We start from the raw sequence: 26,792 nt of genomic DNA, 5'->3' as shown, positions 1-26,792 counted from the left end.
CTACAGGGTAGAACCAAACTTATAAGGATAAACATGTATAGTCCTTCAAATTCCAGCCCCAACCTTCTTCTCTAGTCTTACCACCTTAAACTCTAAACACTTGCACCTGATATTTCTGCCACGGAATGAACAATAGCTCCTGGAGCATGTTACACAAAAGCTATGAAACTGCGCTTCATTACATGCTGTTTCTTCTGCCCCCAGCACTCTTCCCTTCTTGTCCTGTCTGAGAAGTTCCTACTCATTCTTTATGACCCAACTCAAATGTTACCTTCTCTGTGAAGCTTTTACCGATCTTTCTTTCCTTAGCATGTGAGATTTTTGGTCTCTGAATTTCCATCATAAGTATCTGGTATCATCCATTGTGTTAATTTTGCTTGGTAACTATTTTGGTATGAGAAGTCAATTAATGATTAATGAGGTATCAGCAAATTCTAGCTTGTTGTCATGCATGATGCTAGATATTCTAACAGGATACAATTCCAGGTTCTTTTAGTGCTCCAAACTGTGCAGTCACCCACCTCCTTCCCAGATATACTTTCAGAAAGAAAAAAAACAGAACAACAGAGTGGAGATTCCCCAATTTACTTATCTTCGGGGGATTACCAATGACCTTTCAAGTGTTTACCTTCTAAGTGTTGAAGCTGGAGCACAGAATACTCAAGGTCTCTGTTGAAAACAGTATTTGCCCTGTTGGTTATAGTTGATTACATCCTCATGGACCCAGAGGAGAGAAAGAGGCTCTTCATCAACAGAATCCCCTGCCTGTTCCCTCAAAGAGTGATCCGGGCTCCTGTGCCCTGGCACAGTGTCTACAGGAACGCCAAGAAGTGGAATGAGGAGCACCTGCACACAGTGAACTCCATGATGCTCAGCCTAGAGGAACTATGGTTTTCAGAGTAAGAAAAGGCCTCTTTCTCTTCCTTTACCTCTCTTTATTGCTTTTACATAGAAGAGAACATCTTATGCTGGGCACTATGGACTAGCCCTTCCCTTGAAGTGAAATGGCAAGAATCCTAGACCCACATCCAAGAATCCTAAGCGCCACATCCATCTCAACAAATAAGTGTGTTACACTGTCCACAAGGGGTCAGTGGCCCTCCTTGTGCTCCCTGGCACCCTTGTCTCTAAGCACTGGAGCACACTGGTTAAAAGCACAGATGGGGAGCCAGCCTGCTCAGGTTCAGACCTTGACCCTACTGCTTCATGAGTAATACATATGGATATGTCACATCACCTCTCTGTGCCCTAACACTGAATTTGAGATAATGAGAGCTCCTATTTCATAGGGTTGTAGGAGGAATAAATAAGTTAATGTATGTATTAACGGTGCCTGACATAAGCACACAGTATGTGTTAATTAGCCATTACCTCCATTATGACATGTCTCACTGAATTCTAATATGTCTATTTGTTTGTTTCTCTCTAATGTATGAGATGTATGGGTGCTTGGGTATTATTCCTTCATGTAACACAGTTTCAGCACATTATAGCAAGCAGTAGTCTCTGTTTAATTCATCAATGACCAAATTGGCTACAGGAATTAGAGAAGTCAGAGGACAAAGGAGTCACTTTTTTTTTCTCTTAAAGTTTTCTAAATTGAAATATAATTCACACACCATAAAATTCACCCCTTTAAAGTATACAATGCAGTAGGTTTTAGTGTATTCACAAATTTTTTACAACCCTCACTACTCTAATTTAAGAATATTTCAATCATCCCCAGAAGAAACCATGTACTCATTAGCAGTCACTCCCCCTTCTTCCTTCCACTCTGCACCAGGCAACCACTAATCTGCTTTCTTTCCCTGTGGGTTCGCCTATTCTGAGCATTTCATACAAATGGAATCATGTGGTCCTTTGTGTCTGGCTGCTTTCACTCAGCATGATGTTTTCATGGTTCATCCACGCTGAAATATGTATTAGGATTTCATTCCTTTTTATGGCTGAACAATATTTCATTGATGCCTATTCCACATTTTGTGTATGCATTCTTAGAAAGAAAGACTGTCATTTTTTTTATGGGCCCCTCAAGAGGCAGCGCAAATCCTGGTGGGAGAATAAGGCCCCCAGACTTCACTGAAAGGTCAAGCTAATGACACCATGAGCTGCCACCATCTGGGTTTTTTATTAGAAAAATTAGAGGCAAGAAATTAAAGGTATGTTTAATTTTGATTGGTTGAACTTATTAGTTTGAGTATTTTGTTTTGGGGAGGATCTCTAGTGTAGAATGTATTTTATCTTGGAGAACTTGTTTGTTTTTCACATTCTTAGTTTTACCTATTTTTGAAAGGAATTGTAGAGGAAGTCAACCTAGTATGGAGCCCACAAATGATAAAAAATAAAAGCATTCCTTCTTTGAACTGAATTCTGTTTTCTAAGGCTTTGGAGGTGCCAATCAAGACACTGAAACAATAAGTAATTTTCTAACTAGGTTGAAATACATAGAGTAATAATTTATAGAATGGGCTTTGAAACTAGACCACCTGGGTTCTAATTTTTGCTCTGTCGCTAATGGGGGAACTTAACCTCTCTGGGCCCCTGTTTTTTTATATACAAAATGGGAATAACAATGATTACCTCATGGGGTTGTTGGGTGAAGAGCTTAGAACAGTGCTTGGCATACAGTAGTTGTTTAATAAATAAAGAAATTGCTGTAACTACAAGCATGTTAATGGCCTTAAAAAATAAATTATAACCAAGAAATTATCAAGGAACTCAGTCACAGGCTGGTAAAATTGTCAGAGGCTCAGTGCCTAGAGGATAATACATGTGAATTTAATTTGATTATGTAATGAAGATGGAAAATTATTGAACCTGTAGCCTCTACTGAGAAGAAAGGATTCTTACCACCTGCTTTTCAAGGCAAGGCTCTGTAAAGAAAATTATGTAGGCAACAAAGGCACAAAAATTAAGCAGAGTCATTCATAAAGCTTTTGTCAGCTAAGTCAAAAAAAATTTGCATGACAAAGTTTGTTAAGGAAATGATACACAGAGTAATTTTCTTACATGACCTGAACTATTTAACTTTAAAAATTCTAAGAGGTCACTTAGTCATTTGTGAAGGGTGAGATGTTTGGAGACAGAATGAGGGTTGTGGTCTAAAGAAAGAGTAAATTTTCTGACCACTGTGGGTAGTTTATTAGGAGTCAATTAAAGATGTGTAACATAATTATCAGGTGGTGACAAGGGCCATGCTGGGGTTGGATAACAAATGTGGTGTGTGAGGTTCTCAGGTTCTTTGTTTCCCTGGCAGTGCTCTGTGACTAGCCAGACAAGATAAAGACTAAGTTCCCCACCTCCACCAAAAAGGAATCAAGGCTACCAGGCTTTAGGAGGAACAGTGCCTGAAAGTCATTACAGCAAGTGATGAAAATGAGGAGCAAAATCAGAGACAAGCTAAGAAATAGAGGAGAGATCTCACTGGGGAAGTGATAGGCACTGATGATTTAAAAGAGTGATTTATAAATGAATGGAATAGATATCAGGAAGAGAAATGGTAGTCCTAAGAGCTAAAAAAAAGCACTTTGGGAGTGTGGTGAAAGGTAACTTATTCATTGATCTGAAAGAAATAGGAAAAGATAGCATTACAGAGGAGGGCATTCATCCAACAAATATATTTTGAGTGTCTGCATCATGTAAGGCAGTGTGCTGGGGGAGGTGCTTTGTGTGTGTCTTGGTGGAATCGTCAGGGGTAGGTCTATAGGGTTTTGGAAGTTCAGACCAAAGCTGTCCTCCAAGTTTTCTTGAGTAGCTCAACAACCCACTTAATCGCAAAGGTGGTGCTTTGCTCATCCTGTCCCTTGTGTCTTCTGTTGTAAATACCTTTGATTGGTCCATTTGATATCCAAGTTCACAACCAGCCAAATAGGAAGTTGGTGCCAATACCTCCTCTCCAGATGGGTTACCCAGTCTGACACATAGGAAGACTCGGTGAGCACCCATTGCATTGACTCATTTATCTACTCTTTGCAAGAGTGTTTGTGGACTATCCACTCCCTCTCAGACTCCCAGATTTTTCAGATATACTTGGTTTTGATTTGTTTAAATCTCTCATTGAAGAAAGAGAATATATGCCCCTCGAGTCCATCCTACACAATTTGTCATTAAGCACCTTCTCAGCCGCGGTGATTTCTCCCTTTCTTTGGCAGATTCAGAGAGCTCAGGTTTGTTCGAACAGCGGAATTACTGGCGGGGAAACTGCCACTTCAGCCTCATGAGTATCGGGATGTAATCCAGAAACACTGCACAGAAGCACGCCACATCCTCCTCAACAAGTCAGTGTCTGGTCTTAGAGTGTGGCTGCCTCACAGGGTTGGAAATACAGAAAAGACTCTGGCATAAACACTGGCTCCCAGTCAGGGGGTGCACAGTCTGTTGACTTCCCACTAACATCTTTGTCCTCTTCCTTTCAGTGTCCCTCCTCCCCTGCTTTCATGTCTCCTCACATCCACTGCTCTCCAAACCCTCCAGTCTCCCTCTGACTTTTTAAACTCTCTCATTAACATTCGTTGTGAGGTGCCACTTCCACCCCCCTCCACTGAAATCCTCAAGGCCTTGCTGGGTTACAGGACAGTATAATTTAATGATGTGTTCAGGTGGCCCAGATAGACAGCCACAAGATTCCATGGTTAGGGGGTTTTCCGTCACTCAGACAATTCTTTTTTCTTTGCAAATGTATGCAGGACTATGTCCAGAGCCAGAGAAATCCCTTATATAAAATGATAATGATAATACCTACCATTGGGTTTTTATTATTAGAGAATATGTACATATATGCAATAGCTGGTACACGGTAGCTGCCTAGTAAATATGATCATTATTACTAGATTGCTAGAGTAGTAGTTTTCTGGCAATCGGAAAAGAGACGTAATGGGATGAAAAGACCAGTGGTTCCCACTGAAAATTGGGAATTAGAATTTGGGGGAAGTAGGAAGAAAGGAACAATGAGGCATCTTTTGGTTTTCTAATTTCTCCTTTCAACTTCTGAACAGCCACTGCCATGCTGGAGTTTCTCCTCTTGAGTTTTCTTTCTTTTCTCCTCTTTCTCTCTTTCCTCCTAAAAAGTCTGAAACAGAGACCAGGCATTTAGCTGGGAGAAAAGTTGTACAAAATGTTCTAGTTCCTTAGGCTCCTTCACCCCAATCTCTGATTATAATGGAAACACTATAAACTCTCTCAGCAGAACATGGCACCAGTATCCCCTGTCCATCTGGGTATTGCTAATAGAAGAATAATCTCTCAAGTCAAATCTTAGTACTTTCTTCTCAGGAAAGGGGTGTTGGCAGGTGAGGCGGCCAGGGGTATGAAAGTACCAATTGGCAAAGCTGCTGTCTCCTTTGTTGCAGAGAGTGAGAATAGCTGAGAGAATTTCTTGGAGTTTGGAAGCCGTTCTCCTTTGGATGTCCCCCTGTCATTGCAGGTGGATCCCCACCTGTGCCCAGCTTTTTCTCTCCTGGAAGGAGCAGTGGGTCCATTTTGCTCCCAAAAGCGACTATGACTCCTCTCGTAACATTGAGGAATATTTTGCTTCTGTTGCATCATTCATGTCACTCCAGCTCAGAGAGTTGGTCATGAAGTCTCTTGAGGATCTTGTTTCCTTTTTCATGATACACAAGGTATGTAGGGAACCATAAAGAGGCCCTTCTGAGGGGAAATGACCAAGATAGAATCAGGATTCCATTAGCTACATGCCAGAACAAAAAATAAAATTCTTGATTCATACACACGTCAGGTCATTATTAGTTTACAAAGTAATAATATAAATATACAGCAAGCTTTCCTGAAATAATTACCCACTATCAATTGGGTAAAAATATACAGAAATGGAGAAGGTGTTAAAAAAAATTACAGAAAGATTGAATAAAATGGAATACATACCTTTTATAGTAGGGGACGTGGTCACTTTTTCACCCTCTCTGTTAAAGGACAGGGTTGAAAAGGTGTTGTTATCAACCATTACCTTGATGTTTAGGGTGTATTGGATGTATCGTTGCAGGTACTGACTTCTGTTTTTTTGGTTTTTGAAAGGGGCATCCCTAAAAACAAAAGGTTTGGTTGACCTAATTAATAACTTCCTTCATGCAACTACTTCAGCGAAGTAGAAATAAAAACCAAAAACACTAAGTCCTGGTTTTCAGAGCATCATAGCATCCTCTCAATTTAGGGAGCCTGGGGATCAAGGAAGATTCTTTTGGATTTTATGTCATGTGGATATCTTACCTTAAAAAGAGAAATAAAAGTTAAAATTGCCTGGTTATAAAAAGTTAAGTTTGAGCATTTTTCCAAATGAAATAATAATGAACAGTTGACCTTTTGCTCAAAAAATATAGAAACAAGTGTTGTTGAATTTAGACTTCCATGTTAGCACTGTATTGAGGACCAAACCATAGGTGTCACTGTAGCCTTCTACTCTGCCAAGCACAAGAGACCCAGATGTGTGAACAAATCTTACTCTAAAATTCCACACAGAAGGATCTTCATATATCTGAAAGAAGGGGAAATTTATGGGTATTTGATACACAGTAGGTTCCCAACATATGTTTGTCAATCATCTTTAAGCTGCTCTAGAAATGTCTAAAAGCAATTAGACAATTAGCAATTGCCATAGCTGCCCTATGGCAATTTCATTAGGCACTGTCATTTATGAAAGGCATCTTATATTACTAGCCTGTATAGAGAATTAAGAACATCTCTACGCCAATATTTTTGTTGTAGGGAATCTTGACATTTTGAGTGTATAAAATAGACTACAGGCTTATTAGCAACTTCATTTGAGGTGTACAGATAATTAATTACATGTTTGGATTTAGTCAACAAATTTTTATTGAACATCTACTATGTACTAAATGCCATGTTGGATATTTTGGAAAAGGTAGATGGTTTAGCCACAGGTTGTGCCGTCAGGTTTAGAGTAGAATAGAAGAGATAAGATGGACATCTAAAGCTCTACAAGAAAGAAAGATAAAGTGGAAATATGAAAGTTCACAAGTGGAAGAGGTTATATCTTTCTGGAGAACAGGGAGACTTCAAAGGGAAAGGATTTTGAGATGAATTTTGAAGGATGGGAAGGATTTGGAAATACTGATCCAGAAATTTCTAAGCAAAGTAAACCTACTGAGTCAAAGCTGTGGCATAGAAGAAGAGGATGAGCTCAGGGTGGGCTAAGCCATCTTGAGCCCTCATTTTAAATATGAGTAGTGCATGATACTCTTCACTTCCTCTTCTGATGCTCATAGTACTAGGAATGGTAAAATCCACTCCCTTGGTTCTGGAAGGCCCCATTTTGTGACTGTTACCATGGTTTATGTCTCCTAAAGGATGGGAATGACTTTGAGGAGCCCTACCAAGAGATGGAGTTCTTTATCCCTCAGCTAATTATGATTAAACTTGAAGTCAACGAGCCCATTATTGTCTTCAATCCATCTTTTGATGACTGCTGGGAGTTAATACACAACTCTTTCTTGGAAATTATTAATAACTCTAAGAGGATCCCCAAGGTAATATTCACCTAATCATATATTTGTACTTTTTTTGCTTATTGCATAAAATACATTTAAAATAGTTATTTATGTAAAATATTCAGTCAAGGAGCTTCACTTTGGGAGATCTATCCTGAGGGTTCTCCCTTGACTCCCAACAGAGTATTTGTACCATAAAGAAATGTCCATGCATCCCAGAACTGTGCATGTAACAAGAGCATTGAGTTACTTTGTGAGAAAAAAAAAAAGAATTATTTTGTGGGATAGTAGGTGCCCCCCCACCCCCATACTGCCAACCTGGAAAGAGCAGATATGTCTCAAGCTGCATCCAGCTTGGACTGATAATTCATGATGGAACAGTTGCCACAAACTTGCCAAGAGTCTTCATAAAACTATATCTAATTTAGCTCTTGAAGTACCTACCATGTGTTTTTTGTTTGTTTGTTGAACCACTGTCTGTGTCTACAGGATAGAATAGTCTCCCTTCTGGATCCAAGCTTTTTCCAGTTTCCTTTCCAGGATGGCATTACTAATTAGATTCCAGACATTTGTTAATTGAGTCTTAGGACTGGGCCAGATCACCCACAAGAGTGTGATTATTTTGTGCATCACCTTCTATTTTCCTCTGGGTGGTTGGTGTGGCAAGGGGGCCAGTGTTCAGGCTCACATAGGGAAGAAACCTGTGGGGTATTCCTCTTCCTCCCACCCCACCTCCCAACCACGCACTGTGTATGATACTTGGATGCTCTTAAGCTCTCTTCTCTTTGCAGTTCTATACTTACAGGGCTGGTTCTAAGAGCTCAAGGTTCAACTTGGGTTTGTAGAGAAGCATGTGAAACCAATGCTCCAGTTGCTTTCACCCTAAATTTGGGGTTTTGAACCCAACCAAGCCTGGTTAACAAGAAAACTCAGTGTGTGGAGGGGGAAGAAACAGTGGGCAGCTCTCCTACAATTAGTATCCCAAGGAAGGACGTGAAAGAGCAGAACCTATAGTTTGGAAGGATCAGTGTGGGACTTGGAGATAGAACAGATACACACTGCTTGAGCTCTCCTACAATGCTTGTGAGCAGCAGTGTCTGCAGGCATCTGGGCTGTGAGAGCCCAGGGCTCACATGGCTGCTATTGCAAACCGCCCAGTAGGAGATGGCATTAGATTCAGTGGATTATAATGACAAGAAGACATCGTCACAGGTCACAGTTTGTACCAGGTTTGAAAGCTAGGCCCAAGTGACAGACAGTGACTTTATCAGACCAGGAAAAGCAGCACAGGCCCAGAGTTCCCCATATAGAGATACACACAACTCTGGCTCCCATCCCAAATGACTCAGACTGTTTTACCTCTGAACTGGGTAGTAAAAATTCTAAAGAATAGTTCTTTAAGTTGACTGTCTAAGAAAACAATCTAAGAACAGTAATAAGTAGACAGTCCTCCCAGTCACTACCAGTCTAGCCTTATTTATGGTTAAACACGAATTTTAGAAGTTGGGAAAAAGTCAGTATGAGATGTTTGATAATAGCTCTCAAGGTGAAGAAGGAAAGCATATTTGTGAGAAAGTTGCTAAAGGAAACCAAAGCATATTTTAGAAAATACTTGTCTTAATAAAAAGTAAAATTGAGGGAGTTCCAGTCAAGATAGCAGGGTAGGTAAATGTGATACCCAAATTCTCCCACAACTACATCAAAGCTACAACTAAACCACAGAACAACCATCATTCAGAATCACGTGAAGTCTAGCTAAACAGAAGTCTTATAACTAAGGATATAAAGAAACCGCCACATCAAGACTGGTGGGAGGGGCAGAGACTCAGGACAGGCTGGTCCAACACCCACATGTGGTGAATAAAAATCAAGAGGGATATCTTAGCCGCAGAGATCTCCCCTGAGGAGCAAGGGGTCCCAGCCCCACAGCAGGTGCCCCAGCCCACAGTGGAAGAAAGAGAAGTCCCCATAACTTTTGGCTATAAAAACCAGCTCAGATTGTAGCTGAGTGAGACAGAGGGCTTCTGAAGTCCCAGGCATTCCTCTTAAAGAGCCCTCATATGGACTTACTCAGACTCACTCACTCTGAGTTCCAGCATTGGGGCACCAGTGACATACAGGGAGGAACTGAATAGTCTTGGATCAGGGCATGAGCTGGAGGGGGGCAGCTTTTCCCAGACAAGTGCAGGGAGAGGCCATGGTTCCAGTTCTGGGCTCTTCCCCACAACACAGAGCCCACTGGGGGTACCATATCTGAGTCTCCATCAATTTGGTAACACTGTTAGCCCCACCCAGGTGATTCCCTGGAGATCTCACCCTACCAAACTTGCATGCCCCATTCCAAGCTGACTCCAGAGGCTGTTCCATACTAATGTCCTGTCTTGGTTCATTTTTTTGGACTTTCCTAAAATCTCTGAAACAAGCAGCGTCTAGCCTTGTTATGTACCTCTTGCTAAGTGGCCCCAGGCCTGGCACTATTGGCAGCTGTCCTTGACTTGCAGCTTGATCTTTCCTGCTCACCTCTAAGCCCCACAAGTAGCAGTCATCTGCAGATTTCTTTGTAGCTAATGCCAGGTGGCCCCAGGCAGAACATAGGGCAGCGGCTGACCTTGGCCTCTGAGGAGGCCCCAGAGCCATCTCACACAGTGGACAGCTTTAGATCATGTCAAAGCACCATCCAACCTCCTCCACAAGAATATACTCAAGGGGTGGACTCAGCAGGCACCAGAGACCTACTGAAGTAAGTCCTGCTCTGTGGGGTTGGCCCCTGCACAGCTGATCCTTCATGGTGGTTGTAGCTGGTCCTTGCAACCAGTTGGCATGGGGGGGCACTTCCTCCCATTGAGGTGCCAACAGCAATCAAGGCTCAACTACTACAGGAGGGTGTACCCAGGCCACACAACAGGAGCACATCTGGAGGGAACAGCTTGAGTGATTGGGGAGGTTGTGCCATTGGACCCTAGAAAATACACCTACACGTAAGTGCACTCTACAAGCCCAGGAGACATAGCAGCCCTACCTAACACATAGAAACAAACACAGGGATGCAGCTAAAATGAGGAGACGAAGAAATGTGTCCCAAATGAAAGAACAGCACAAAATTCTAAGAAAAGAACTAACCAAAATGGAGATACATAATCTACTCAGTGCAGAGTTCAAAACACTGGTTATAAGGATCCTTAATGAACTCAGGGGAAGGGTAGATGAACTTAGTGAAAATTTCAACAAAAAGATAGCAAACATAAAAACCAGTCAGAAATAAAGAATATGCTAACTGAAATGAAGAATATATTACAGAGAATAAATGGTGGAGTAGATGAAACAGAGATCAAAACAGACATTTGGAAAACAAGGAAGCAGAAAACACCCAATCAGAACAGCAAGAAGAAAAAAGAATCCAAAAGAAAAAAGAATCCAAAAAAGAATCCAAAAATGATGCTAGTATAGGAGTCTCTTGGACAACTTCAAGTTTACCAACATTTGCATCATGGGAGTGCCAGAAGGAGAAGAGAGAGAGGGAGCAAGGAATTGAAAACCTATGTGAAAAAAAAAATAATAATCATGGAAAAGTTCCCTAAGCTGGTGAAGGAAATAAACACTCAAGTCTAGGAAGCACAGAGTCCCAAACAAGAGGAACCCAAAGAGGGCCACACCAAAATACATCATGATTACAATGCCAAAGGTTAAAGACAGAGAGAGTCTGAAAAGCAGTTCATTATCTACAAGGGAGACTCCCATAAGTCTATCAGCTGATTTATAAGCAAAAACTTTGCATGCCAGAAGGGATTGGCAAGAAATATTTAAAGTAATGAAAAGCAAAGTAGATGACCATGATTAATCTATCCAGAATACCTATCATTTAGAATTGAAGGACAGATAAAGAGCATCCCAGATGAGAAAAAGCTAAAGGAGTGTGTCACCATGAAACCAGTATTACAAGAAATGGTAAAGAGTCTTCTTTGAAAAGAAAAGATAAAAAATATAAATAATAAAATGGCAATAAATAACCATCTGTCAATAGTTACTTTAAATACAAATAGATTAAATGCTCCAATCAAAAGACATATGGAGGTCAAATGAAAAATAAAACAAGACCCTTACATATGCTGTCTATAAGAGACTCATTTCAGATTGAAAGATATATACAAACTGAAAGTAAAGGGGTGGGGAAAATATTTTATGAAAATGGAAACAAAAAAAGCTGGAGTAGCAATACTTATATGAGACAAACTTATATAGATGTTGAAACAAAGGCTGTGTAACAAGAGACAAAGAAGGACCCAACAATTTCACTTCTGGGTATTTAGTTGAAGAAACCCAAAACACTAAATTCAAAAGTCATATACACCCGTATATGTTTAATGCAGCATTATTTACAATAGTCAAGATATGGAAGCAATCTAAGTGTCTATCAATAGATGAATAAAAATGTGAAGATGGCGGCAACATAGGTGGGAGCGGAGTCCACTTCCCCTCAACGCCAGGGAAATACCGAGCTGATCTGAGGAGCAGAGCGAACAGCCAACAGTATTCAAGCATATACGAAGATCAGAGACCAAAGATAGAGGACATTGAAAGATCTGACGGTGAGACAACAACACCTGGAGTGCTGAAAAGACTAGAGTTAGACCGTGTTAAACACATAAACGTCAGCTCAAGACCAGTGAGCACAGGAGAGTAAGGAGACAGCACCACCGAATCCCATTGGCATTCTACCATAGAAGTTCATATCATAAATCCGGGGAGTAAGAACACAGCAATTTAAGAAGCAGAGGCCAACAAGAAGAGCCTCACAAACAATGGGAAGACAAAGAAACAATTCCCAAATGAAAGGAAAGGAGGAAGTCTCAGAAAGAATACTAACCGAAAAAGAGGCAAGTCAACTATCAGATACTGAGTTCAAAGCAATGGTCATCAGGAAGCTCACTGAGCTCTCTGAGCTCAAAGAGAACTACCAGAAACTACAAGGAAACTACAATGAACTCACTGCAAACTATATCAACATGAAAAAGGAAATAGAAAATATCAACAAGAGCCAAGAGGAAATGAAGAATACAATTTCTGAATTGAAGAACACAGTAGAAGGAATTAAAAGCAGACTTGATGAAGCAGAGGATCGGATCAGCGAGCTGGAAGATAAAGTAGAAAAAAACACCCAGAAGGAGCAAGAAAAGGAAAAGAGGCTCAGAAAGAATGAAGAGGCAATAAGGGAAATGCAGGACAACATGAAACGTAACAATATCCGTATAATAGGAATACCAGAAGGAGAAGAAGAAGAGCAAGGGATAGAAAACCTGTTTGAAAAAGTGATGATGGAAAATTTCCCTAATCTGAGGAGAGAAAAAGTAACCCAAATCCAGGAAACACAGAGAGTCCCAAGCAAGAGGAACCCAAAGAGACCCACTGCAAGACACATCATAATTAAAATGGCAAATTTCCAAGACAAAGAGAGGATCTTAAAGGCAGCAAGGGAGAAAAAGGAAGTAACATACAAGGGAGCCCCAATAAGGTTAGCAACTGACTTCTCAATGGAAACGCTCCAAGCCAGAAGAGAATAGCAAAAAATATTCCAAGTACTAAGAACCAGAGGCCTGCAACCAAGACTACTTTACCCAGCAAGGCTCTCAATCAAGATAGAAGACCAAATAAAGAGTTTCCCAGACAAAAAAAGTCTAAAAGAATACAGCTCCACCAAACCAGCTCTGCAAGAGATGCCAAAGGGACTGCTTTAAGGAAAGGAAGGAAAAGAGAAAGACAGAGGAACACAGGTAGGAAATAATGGCAATGAATAACTACCTATCGATAATAACCTTAAATGTAAATGGATTAAATGCTCCAATCAAAAGACATAGAACAGCTGAATGGATAAGAAAACATGACCCACACATATGCTGCCTACAAGAGACCCATCTCAGGACAAAAGACTTACACAGACTGAAAGTGAAGGGCTGGAAACAAATTTTCCAAGCAAACGGACAGGAAAAAAAAGCAGGGGTAGCAATACTCATATCTGACAAAATAGACTTCCAAAGAAGGGCCATAAAGAGAGACCCAGAAGGTCACTTCATAATACTCAAAGGAAGAATCCAACAAGAACACATAAACATTGTAAATATATATGCACCCAACATAGGAGCACCCAAATACATAAAGAAAATCTTGGAGGATTTCAAGAAAGATATTGACAGCAACACAATTATAGTAGGGGATTTTAACACCCCACTATCAAAAATGGACAGGTCTTCCAAACAAAAGATCAACAAAGATGTTGTGTCACTTAACAATACCTTAGAGGAAATGGACTTAACTGATATATACAGAGCTTTTCATCCCAAAGAAGCAAAATACACGTTCTTTTCAAGTGTCCATGGAACTTTTTCAAAGATAGACCACATGATAGGGCACAAAGCAAGCCTCAACAAATTCAAGAAAATTGAAATCATATCAAGCATCTTCTCTGACCACAAGGGGCTGAAACTAGAAACCAACACCAAGGGTAAAAACCCAAAACACTCAAAATCATGGAGACTGAATAGCATGCTATTAAACAATGAATGGGTCAAGAACAAGATTAGGGAAGAAATCAAAAACTTCCTGGAAACAAATGAAAACGAACTCACAACAACCCAAAACCTATGGGACACAGCAAAGGCAGTCCTGAGAGGGAAGTTCATAGCAATACAGGCCTACCTTAAGAAGTTAGAAACAGTTCAAACAAACAACCTAACCCTATGCCTACAAGAACTGGAGGAACAACAACAAAGACAGCCCAGAGCAAGCAGAAGGAAGGAAATAACCAAGATCAGAGCAGAACTAAATGACATAGAGACTAAAAGCACAATTGTAAGGATCAATGAATCCAGGAGCTGGTTCTTTGAAAAGATAAACAAAATCGACAAGCCTTTAAGTAGGCTCATCAAAAAGAAAAGAAAGAGGATCCAAATAAACAGAATTAGAAATGAAAGTGGAGAGATTACAACTGATACCACAGAAATACAAAGGATCATAAGAAATTACTATGAAGACCTGTATGCTAAGAAATTTGAAAACCTAGATGAAATGGACACATTTCTAGAAAAATATAATCTTCCAAAACTGAATGAAGAAGAAGCAGAAAACCTGAACAGACCAATATCAGCAAAGGAAATTGAAGCAGTCATCAAGAAACTCCCATCACACAAAAGCCCTGGACCAGATGGTTTCACAGGAGATTTCTACAAAGCATTTAAGGAAGAGCTAACCCCTATCATTCACACACTATTCGAAAAAATCCAAACTGATGGAAGACTCCCAAACTCTTTTTATGAAGCCAACATCATCCTAATCCCAAAACCAGATAAAGACACAACGAAGAAAGAAAACTTCAGGCCAATATCGCTGATGAACATAGACGCTAAAATTCTCAACAAAATATTAGCAAACCGCATCCAGCAATGTATTAAAAAGATCATCCACCATGACCAAGTGTGATTCATCCCAGGGATGCAAGGATGGTACAATATTCGCAAATCAATAAACATAATACATCACATCAACAACAGCAAAGACAAAAAACACATGATCATATCAATAGATGCGGAAAAAGCATTTGATAAGATACAGCACCCATTTCTGATAAAAACACTCAGCAAAGTGGGAATAAAGGGAGCAGTCCTCAACATAATTAAGGCCATATATGAGAGACCTACAGCCAACATCACACTCAATGGACAAAAACTTAGAGCTTTCCCACTAAGATCAGGAACAAGACAAGGATGCCCTCTCTCACCACTCCTATTCAACATAGTATTGGAAGTCCTAGCCACAGCAATCAGACAAGAAAAAGCAATAAAAGGCATCCAAATTGGAAAGGAGGAAATGAAACTGTCACTGTTTGCAGACAACATGATAGTGTACATGGAAAACCCTATAGACTCCACTCAAAAACTACTCGACCTAATAAATGAATTTGGCAAAACAGCTGGATACAAAGTCAATACCCAGAAATCAAAGGCATTCCTGTACACCAGCAACGAAACTGCAGAAACAGAAATCAGGAAAAAAATCCCATTCGATATAGCAACAAGAAAAATAAAGTACCTAGGAATAAGCCTAACCAAGGAGGTAAAAGACCTGTACTCAGAAAACTACACAACACTGAAGAAAGAAATTAAGGAAGACACAAACAAATGGAAGCATGTACCATGTTCATGGATTGGAAGAATCAACATTATCAAAATGGCCATACTACCCAAAGCAATTTATAGATTCAATGCAATCCCTATTAGAGTACCCATGACATATTTCACAGATATAGAACAAACGTTGCAGAAATTCATATGGAACCATAAACGACCTCGAATAGCTGCAGCAATTTTGAGAAAGAAAAACAAAGCAGGAGGGATCACAATACCTGATATCAAACTGTATTACAAGGCCACTGTAATCAAAACAGCCTGGTACTGGCATAAAAACAGGCACATAGACCAATGGAACAGAATAGAGAGCCCAGAAATAAACTCAAGTCTATACGATCAATTAATATTTGACAAAGGAGGCAGGAGCATAAAATGGAGCAAAAACAGCCTCTTCAACAGATGGTGTTGGGAGATCTGGACAGCTACGTGCAAAAAAATGAAACTCGATCACCAACTTACGCCATACACGAAAATAAACTCAAGATGGATAAAAGACTTAAATATAAGCCATAACACCATAAAAGTCCTTGAGGAAAACATTGGCAGGAAAATCTCAGACATTCCACGCAGCAACATCCTCACAGACACATCCCCTAAAGCAAGGGACATAAAGGAAAGAATAAACAAATGGGAACTCATCAAAATAAAAAGCTTCTGCATGGCTAAAGAAAACAGCACCAAATTACAAAGAGTACTGACAGTATGGGAAAACATATTTGCCAATGATACCTCAGAGAAGGGCCTGATCTCCAAAATATATAAAGAACTCACACGACTCCACTCCAGGAAGACAAACAACCCAATTAAAAAATGGGCAAAGGACTTGAACAGACACTTCTCCAAGGAAGACATACAGAGGGCCCAGAGACATATGAAAGGATGCTCAGCATCACTAGCCATCAGAGAGATGCAAATTAAAACCACAATGAGGTATCATCTCACACCAGTCAGAGTGACCAACATAAACAAATCCACAAACAAATGTTGGAGAGGATGTGGAGAAAAGGGAACCCTACTGCACTGTTGGTAGGAATGCAGACTGGTGAGGCCACTGTGGAAAACAGTATGGAATTTCCTCAGAAAACTAAAAATGGAACTGCCCTTTGACCCAGTAATTCCGCTGCTGGGATTATACCCTAAGAACACTGAAACACCAATCCAAAAGAATCTGTGTACCCCAATGTTCATAGCAGCACAATTTACAATAGCCAAGTACTGGAAGCAACCGAAGTGCCCATCAGCAAACGAGTGGATCCAAAAACTATGGTATATTTACACAATGGAATTCTATGCAGCAGAGAGAAAGAAGGAGCTTATACCCTTTGCAACAGCATGGATGAAACTGGAGAGCATTATGCTAAGTGAAATAAGCCAGGAAGTGAGGGACAAGTACCATATGATCTCACCTTTAACTGGAACATAAGCAATAGAAGAAAAAAGCAAACAAAATATAACCAGAGACATTGAAGTTAAGAACAATCTAACAATAGCCAGGGTGGGGGTGGGGGGTGGGGGCGGGGATAGTGGGAAGAGGGTATTACAGGAACTACTATAAAGGACACATGGACAAAACCAAGGGGGAGGGTGGAGAGGGGGGAGGGAGGTGGGTTCACTTGGGGTGGGGTAGAGGGATGGGGAGAAAAGGCATACAACTGTAATTGCATAACAATAAAATAATAATAATAATAATTTAAAAAAATAGATGAATAAAGAACAAGTGGTGCATATGTACAATGAAATATGACTCAACCATAAAAAAGAATGAAATCTTGCCATCTGCAACAACATGGATGGAAATAGAGGGTATTGTGCTAAGTGAACTAAGTCAGACAGAGGAAGACAAATGTCATATGATTTCACTTATATGTAGAATCTAAAAAACAAAGTAAGCAAGGAGAACAGAAAAAGATTCATAGATACAAAGAACATTTTAATGGTTGCCAGATGGGAGGGAGCTTAGGGACAAGTAAAAGGGAGGAAGGGATTAAGAAGTACAAATTCGGGAGAACCAAGATGGAGGCGTAGGTAGACACACTGCGCCTCCTCACACAACCAGAACTGACAGAAAATTGAATGGCAAGGAAGTCCGACACCAAGGAGATAAAAAAGAAACATTCATCCAGACCGGTAGGAGGGGCAGAGACGGGCAGCCGGGCAGAGAGGACTCTCGGAGTGTGGGACAAATGGGGCAAGCAGTCTGACCACTAGCAGACCCTGCAGCCCTACATTCCCACACAGATAAACCGAGAGGACCAGACTCAGAGTGGCAGAGAACGGGGAAGGCAGTGCAGCAGGTAGCACCCCGCAGCCCCATATTTGTGCATAGATAAAACGGGACGAATGGTGGGGGAGCAAAGCAGACCACGTAACCCAGGGCTCCAGTGCGGGGAAATAAAGCCTCAAACCTCTGATTGAAAACACCCATGGGGGTTGGGGCGGCAGCAGGAGAAACTCCCAGCCTCACAGGAGAAGTCGTTGGACAGACCCAAAGGGGCCTAGAGCATGCACAAGCCCACCCACTCAGGAATCAGCACCAGATGGGCCCAATTTGATTGTGGATAGCGGAGGGAGTGTCTGAAATCCGGTGGAGAGTGGAGCGGGCGCCATTGTTCCCTCTCAGCCCCTCCCCCACGTATAGTGTCACAGCACAGCGACCAGAGTTACCTCGCCCCAAGGAACACCTAAGGCTCCACCCCTTTAAGTAACACACATGCCAAGACAAAAAAAGATGGCCCAAATGACAGAACACTTCAAAGCTCCAGAAATAATTCAACTAAGCAGCGAACAGATAGCCAACATATCAGATGCACAGTTCAAAACACTGGTAATTAGGACGCTCACAGAATTGGATGAATTTGGTCGAAAACTAGATGAAAAAATGAAGGCTGTGCTAAGAGAGACAAAGGGAAATGTACAGGGAACCAATAGTGATGCGAAAAAAACTGGGACTCAAATCAATGGTGTAGACCAGAAGGAAGAAAGAAACATCCAACCAGAAAAGAATGAAGAAACAAGAATTTGGAAAAATGAGGAGAGGCTTAGGAACCTCCAGGACATCTTGAAACGTTCCAACATCCGAATTCTAGGGGTGCCAGAAGGAGAAGAGGAAGAACAAAAAATTGAAAACTTATTTGAACAAATAATGAAGGAGAACTTCCCTAATCTGGCAAATGAAACAGACTTCCAGGAAGTCCAGGAAGCTCAGAGAGTCCCAAAGAAGGTGGACCCAAGGAGGAACACACCAAGGCACATCATAATTACATTACCTAAGATTAAAGAGAAGGAGAGAATCTTAGAAGCAGGAAGAGAAAAGGACACAGTTACCTACCAAGAAGTTCCCATAAGACTGTCAGCTGATTTCTTAAAAGAGACCTTACAGGCAAGAAAGGGCTGGAAAGAAGTATTCCAAGTCATGAGAGGCAAGGACCTACATCCAAGATGACTCTATCCAGCAAAGTTATCATTTAGAATGGAAGGGCAGATAAAGTGCTTCTCAGATAAGGTCAAGTTAAAGGAGTTCATTATCACCAAGCCCTTATTATATGAAATGTTAAAGGGACTTATCTAAGAAAAATAAGATAAAAAATAGGAACAGTAAAAATGACAGCAAACTCACAGTTATTAACAACCACACCTAAAACAAAAACAAGAGCAAACTAAGCAAACAACTAGAACAGGAACAGAACCACAGAAATGGAGATCACATGGAGGGTTATCAGTAGGGGAGTGGGAGGGGGAGAGAGGGAGGAAAGGTACAGAGAATAAGTAGCATAAATGATAGGTGGAAAATAGATGGGGAGGGTAAGAATAGTATAGGAAATGTAGAAGCCAAAGAACTTATAAGTATGACCTATGGACATGAACTACAGGAAGGGAATGTGGCAGGGAGGGGGTGGGCAGGATGGAGTTGAGTGAAGGCGGGGAAATGGGACAACTGTAATAGCATAATAAATAAATATATTTTTCAAAAAAGTACAAATTCAGGATGTAACAGTCATGGGGATGTAAACTACAGCATAGGGATTATTATAATATTGTAATAACTGTATGTTGTCAGATGGGTACTAGATTTATGGGATAATCACTTAGTAAGTTATATAATGTCTATTCACTAGTTGTACACCTAAAACTAATATAAGATTGTATGTAAACTGTAATTGAAAAATAAAAAATTGTTTAAAGTCAAAAAATAAATTAAAAAATAAAATTAAGGAAGACATGAATGCTGTCCTGATATAATACTAATTGGAATACAAAGAGGTGAATGAGAGGCAAAAATAAAACGAAAGTGTATGAGGTAGAAGGGTTTTTGAAAACTCAAAAAAAAATAAGCAGAATTTTAATCACCATTAGCAACCATTGGTATCATAATCAGAATTAATATATATATATATACATATATGTATGTATATATGTATATAACTATGGAAAGGGCTGCTCAGGCCAGTCTCTCTTCTGCTGGTGCATTTTCTCACTTAAGAGTGCCATGAAAATGCCAAAGTTGAAGTGTACTGGCGTAAGCACCAAGGGTGATGTCAAAACCAGGAAGTCCAGGATCAGAGAGCCAGGCAAAGAAGAGATAGTAACACTGACCACCGGGAAAGGGCACTGTTGTTCTCAGCTCAGTTTTACAGACGGCCCTGCAGGGCATGGGAGAACCAGCCATGTTTAAAGGGCAACAAGAGATGTTGCTTCATCTTTTCATTGAAGACTTCACCCCCAGAGATCATCCATTATCCTGCCCACATGTGTCTGTTGCATGGCCTGGATGTACCGGTTTTGCTGCCTGAAACCATTTCATACCCACCCTTGACCAGTGCCAGATCCTTTATCTCCTTGCTTTCAACCACTGGCCACAGCAGACTTGTCCTTCCACTGGCTTAAAAACCTGTGGATTGACCAAAGAGTTGGGGAACAGATCACTTGCACTTGCTTTTCCCCTTTCTAAATTGATGTGTCCTCTCTAATAACACATAACTGGTATAACCCAGGAAAGCACTCTGAAGGTCTTTCTGACACTGACCGCTAAAAACTTTCTTTGCGGAGAGGACAGTGGAAGGCAGTGGAAGGCAGTGGGTCCCCAACAGGGACTTGGCAGCCTTCATGAGTTATGCAAATGAGATCACTTCTCAGAGACATACACATGCCTTTGAGAGTTGGAACATTTGACTTTTCAGAATGATACTGTTTATGCCTCATGATCATCAGATCATAAATTTTGTTCCACTGAGCTGAGAGAAGAATGTAGTATAGCTCTCCCATTCTTTAGATAAGGAAACAGAAGACCAGAGACAAGTGATCTTTTCTAAGATCACAGAGGCAGTTATTGGCAGTCAGGATTAGAACCCATGTCTCTGTTAGCTTTTCATTAGAGAGAAGTTGATAGGTGGCAAGGCACCACGATGATATCCATTCAGTCACACGTATTTACTGAACACTTACTATGTGCCAAGCTCTTGTTGGGCCCTCCCCAATGGTGCAGAATTCGGTATGATCCAGGCTCTCATGGTATTTATATCCCCTGACACACCTAGGACAACTCATTATACACTCATTTAGTGACAGTTGTGATGAGAACATTCAGACTATGAACTTTAAGCAGGGAAACCTAATATCCACATGGGTCCAAGGGGGCTCATCAAAGATATGAGACTTGAAAGAGCAAGGATTTGAATGATGAGTAATCCACAGAGAGAGAGGAGTGAGCCCAGCCTTGTTCAAGAAAAAAAAAGGAACAGAAATACAGCTGCTGTGTCTGGAAATGAGCCCATTGCAGGACTTTGCCTTTTGGTTGAATCTCTCTACAGTATCTTACAGTTTTTACTCTTTAGGTGGAATCTGTCCTGTTCCCAGAGTTGAAAGGATATAATCTGATCCTTGGAACTATTAACCCTGAAGAAAAACTGGTTTCTGATTTTGTGGATCAAACTTTCAAGGTATTTCAGAAAAACCAAGTTGGCCCCCACAAGTAAGTTGGTTTAGCTGTAACTTAGTTGGCCTTTTTAGCATTGGTTTAGTGTTCGTAACTATTTTCAAATGAACAATCTCTGTTCCCACAAACCTGAAACAATATATAATAATAGCCAATACTTACTCACATGGCTGTTACTATTTAGCCCCATTTTACACATGAGGAAACTGTAAGTTTCCCAGTGTGATACAGAAAATAAACAGGAGAGCCAGAATTCAAATTCAGTTATAGGTCCACTTCTACTTTCTGAAAGCTGTGGGGTCAGACCGGTTTTGGCACTAAGAAATTTCTGGATTTTAGGAAAGTACCATAGTGCATATATCATATGTTGTGCTGCAGCTTCAGCAAGGTCTGGGACACCACCCCTTCATTTAATTCAACAGACTGATATTTCTGCAGTGAAAACTATGAATATTTATACCAATAGCCTCACATTAGTTTAGGGCAGCTTTTGCTATCAAATGAATTTTGAAGCAACTTTCTATTTTCAGAGCTTTCTGGACTCAGTGATTAAAGAAAAAGATTGAGGACAAGTTATCTAAATGTTCCCTAGTAATAACATTGTGGAATATCTGGAATTTACTCATTTGAGCAGTTACAAGTTTAGGGTGATCACAGAATGCAGCTTCCAGCTTCTAAACTGAGGCACTTTAAGAATGAAGAGGTGTAACCTGGACTGTCCCATGCAAACCAGGACATATGTCCACCCTAACCTGGGGCTTCTTGACTGTGGCTCTTTTGATATTTTAGAACAGAAAATTCTGTATTGTGGAGCTGTCTTTTACATGGTAGGATTTTTAGCAGTATCCCTGGCCTCTACCCATTAGATGCCAGTAGGATTCTCCATCAGTTGTGACAACAAAAAATGTCCCCAGACATGGCCAACTGTCCCCTGGGAGCAAAATCACCTTGTGTTGAGAACTGCTGCTAAACTAGTCTGAAAATCATAGAATTAAATTTGGAAGCTCCTATCTCGTGAATTTGGGTTGAAGCATCAATTTGAAACCCCCGTTATCCCTGTTTATGGAGCATGATACGTGCAGGTTGCTCTCTAGATGGCAGCTCCGTGGCTTCTCCTATGCCTCAGTTTCAGAGTCTCTGAAGTGTTGATCAACTTTTGGAAGCGTACAGTTGGACCCCACAAAGTTAATTCTGCTTATTCCATATCATCTTTATTTTCATTTAAACTTACTTTACGTCAAAACACCCCAAACACATCCTCCAACTTGAGGGAAATCTGCCCAGCCATTTTTACATGATCTGTAACGCAAAGAAAAACAATTCTACTCAATTGACTTTTGGTTCATTAGTTCCAAATTTTCATCTTAAAATTTAGACACAGAATTTTAGAGCTGGAAGGATGGTTAGGAAGTAATGTTTATTGCATGCCCACTGTATGCCTTCACTGCTTTATATATACATTGTTACAGTTATGCTATGAGTTGTTGCATTTCCATTTAAAGACACTGGTCTTTGGAAAAGAGAAATATTTTGTCTCAGTTTATGCAGCTAGGAGGTAACAAAATTGGAATTTTCAACCAAAGTTCTAAATTTGTAGTTCAGTGCACCTTTTGCCACTTTATATTTTTCTGTCTTGCTTTGGGTTGATTTTTATGTTGTATTTCTTCATGTGCCACTCTGACTAATCTGATTCAGTGGCCTGTATTTTTGTTTGTTTTTATGCTCTTCACTATGGAAGATACTTAAATGTCTACAAAAAGTATGATGACTTATTGGACAATATGGCAGAGCAAAACATCACTGCATTCCTGAAAGAAAGTCATGAAATTGAGGATTTTGTGATGGTAGGAGATGCCACTTAACATTTCATATCTTAGTGATATGTGTTGCAAACAATTCAATGACAATTCAATGAGTACTCAGTGGGTTTCCTTAGTATACACTGTGCTCAACATTGGACTACATTGGCCGGGGTGAGTGAGGCTGCAGGCAAATGCATAGAAACTGAAGGCAAATTAATCAACTAATATGCTCCTTTTTTACAGAGGATCAATAGCATTAAAAAGCGGAGAAATGAAATTGCATCCATGCACATTTCTGTGCCTTTGGCTATGTTCTGCCTTGACACCATGACCCTAAATTATGATCTCTGTGAGCGAGCCCAGAATCTTAAAGATCGTCTGATTCAGTTCCAAGTGGATGTAAACAGGGACACTAATGCCAGGTACTGTTATTATGTGCAGATAAATAGCAATGATATTTGGCATAAACAGGAGAATGCAAAGGAAGACAGAATTTGCAACTCCCAAAAACAACCAGGCTGAACTTCTAGTTCAAGTTATTTCTACCCCAAAATGAGGGTGGCAGGGAATTCAATTGTAAGCTAAAAGGTGAACAATAGTAAGAAAACTACATGGGGATTGGAGTAGGAAGGTGGGAAGTGTCCTGGGGCAGTCCGTCTCTGATCCTTCAGCCTTCACTTTCATGCAGCTATCATCTGGGAGACACTGCTTCATGGGTCTGTATTTCTCAGGTCACAAATCCTCTGACCATCACCTGGCATATATTCAGAGATAGCCTTTAAAATTACTGCTGTGAAGACTTCTGCTGTATAGGTCTGGGGAGTTTGTCATTCAATCTAAAGCCCAATATTGTGCCTTCATTATACTGATGACTATCTATATACTATTCAAAATGTTTTTGGTTGTAAGCAATAAAAGCTCAAAAAGACTGGCTAAAGTAAATAAAGGAATCTGGGGCTCACATGTTGAAAAGTTCAGGAGTTGCTAGTTGCAGGCGCTCCACCCTGAAACTGGGATACAGTCTCCCTCCTTCTACTCAGCTTTCCTCTTTGTGGGCTCCATTCTTTGACAGGCTCTTTCTAGTTTGTGTACCCAGCTGCTCCCAGCTCACATCCTCCCAGGTTCCCATCTGATGGGAAAAAAAGGTTTCTCTTTTTCCAACTGCCTCCCAAATTCTGGCCTGTGGGACAACTGGCCTGACTCAGCTCATCTGTGCAACACTGGACCAACACCATGGCCAAGAGGATGGCTGATATCTGAGTGGTTTTTCCATCTCTGGGGTGGATTTCAGCCCTACCTAGACCACAGGGACTGAGAGAGGGAGAGGGTCTCCCCAAGAAGATTTAGGGTATGGTTACAATAAGAGGAAATAATGCAGAGTCTGGGAGAGCAACTGTCTGCTATTATGTCTCTATTGAATGTTACAAAATAGTTAACCCTTGTTATTCTAGCTCTCTTCTTTAAGCAGTGTTAAACTATAGACTAAGAGGATTTAGGAATAATGGCCACTGTTAACATGATATATATTATATTATTCACATATATGTAAGTATATATAATTTTAGGATTTTATAGCACTTTAAGGTTTACAAAATACATGTCAGAAACTCACTAGCAAATTAATAATCACAAGAGCTACTGTTTTTCATACTGTCTTTATAGTCCAGTCACTGGGTTAACATTATAGATCTAGTCAGGTCTTCATAGCAACCCTAAGGGGTTGTGCATTATTCTCTCCATTATGTTGATGAAGAAGGTGAGACTCCAAGAGGTTAACAAGTGGCACATTCATGGCTTAGCCTAGTTCACTTTGACCCCAAGTCCATGCTCTTTACCACCACACAGCTTTCTCACTGAGTGACTACATGGTGGGATCCTGGTTTTGGAGTCAGAACACTTGATTTTGAACCCAAGACCTTATGTTTACTAGCTATGCATCCTCTATAGTCACCTCTCAGAACTTCAATTTCTCTACCTGTAGAATAAAGGTTTGGTACTGGGACAGTAAGAGATTTTCAGCCTTCATGCTACTAGAACACTTTTTTGGAGAGTTTGAGCATTAAGAATTTTTTTCATAAGCAATAGGGCATTGACCCTCATCAAAATAAAAGTATAATCTCTTATATCTCTTAAATATAAGTGAAAATAATGTCCCATTGTGGACCCCCAAAACTTTAAGGATGCAGAAACCCCAGCTTGGTGGCTGAGTTCTGATGTTTCCTTCTGCCTTAAAAATAGTGACCTTTTCAACAACCTCATGAGGTAGGTAAGACAGATATAAGAATCCTTACTGAATGGAGGAGGAAATGAGGCTTAGAAAGAAAATCTAACTTGCTCAAGTAAGTGAGTTTGAACTTGAGTCTTCTCATCCCAGCCCTGTTTGAGTCACTTCACTATCCTGAGTGGGACGCCTTCCATTTCCAAAGACTAGGTGTGCCCTAGAATGAGGTGCTCTGGACATAAAGGCAGGGGGTGCCTTCCAGTACATTGGTAGAAAAGTGGGCATGCCATTTATGTCCGATAAAGGTACATTGATCTAAAGTTGCTGGAAAAGTGACCTGAAGTGTTGATCAAAAAAGCGGGGCCCTGAGTAGGGATACATGATGCAGGGCCCTGAGTAGGGATACAAGATGTGGGGCTCTGAGCAGAGGCAGAAGAAATCATTCTTTTGATCCAGCTGTTTGTTTTCTTCAGGGTGAAAAGTCTTGTCCAAAAAAATGACAACAGGCAAAAAGACAGACCAGATTGGTGCAAGATATGTTGATCTTTTTTATGCCATCTTCTACATGAGACAGAGAATAGCCCTGTGCTTAGGGGACCCCTGGCTTTTTAGATAATTGATTTTTAGAGAGACAGAGGAAGGGAAAGAGAGAAACATCAATGTGAGAGAGAAACATTGATCAGATTCTTTCCATATGTGCCCTCACTGGGGATCAAACCTGCAACTTAGTTATGTGCCCTGACCAAGAATTGAACCTGCAACTTTTGGTGTATATGCCAATGCTCCAACCACCTGAGCCACCTGGCCAGGGCAAGGCCTGGCCTTTTAATTTTAAATGATATAATCAGTATGTGTAGAAGGCAATGTTTCCTGTATTCAGATTATCTCTGGATATTGCAAAGGTGTTGTGTTGGTCAGATTCCTGATATCATCAACCCATGCTTAGGATCATTTAAAAGGTCTAGCAGATAGTGGATCTACTACCAGCCTTCTGAGATGTCCTAGGGAGCTGATATTCAGTAGCCAGAATACATTTACTCTATGCATTCTCTTACAAAAGGAAAGAAGGATAGATTCTTATCAGGTAAGAGTATATCAGGCTGAGAGAATGTACCCGAATTGGTTATGTTAGTCCAGATACTATAACAAATAGACCCCAGATATCATTATTGAACACAATAGAAGTTTATTTGTTGCTCA

General features: G+C 40.5%; 1 protein-coding gene across 1 annotated transcript in view; it reads left to right on the top strand.

Annotated features, from left to right (window-relative positions):
• Window positions 1–26,792, top strand: part of DNAH3 (dynein axonemal heavy chain 3) — a 239,369-nt gene that overhangs the window by 19,231 nt on the left and 193,346 nt on the right. The window contains exons 7-13 of the mRNA XM_024560497.3: window positions 704–899; window positions 4,152–4,277; window positions 5,423–5,618; window positions 7,320–7,499; window positions 21,469–21,605; window positions 23,308–23,413; window positions 23,615–23,793. Coding sequence (XP_024416265.2) covers window positions 704–899; window positions 4,152–4,277; window positions 5,423–5,618; window positions 7,320–7,499; window positions 21,469–21,605; window positions 23,308–23,413; window positions 23,615–23,793 — 1,120 coding nt within the window. The remainder of the gene's footprint in view (window positions 1–703; window positions 900–4,151; window positions 4,278–5,422; window positions 5,619–7,319; window positions 7,500–21,468; window positions 21,606–23,307; window positions 23,414–23,614; window positions 23,794–26,792) is intronic.

Source organism: Desmodus rotundus, chromosome 1 (genome assembly GCF_022682495.2).
Source record: "Desmodus rotundus isolate HL8 chromosome 1, HLdesRot8A.1, whole genome shotgun sequence".
NCBI lineage: Eukaryota > Metazoa > Chordata > Mammalia > Chiroptera > Phyllostomidae > Desmodus > Desmodus rotundus.
This window is presented reverse-complemented; position numbering and strand designations above follow the sequence as displayed.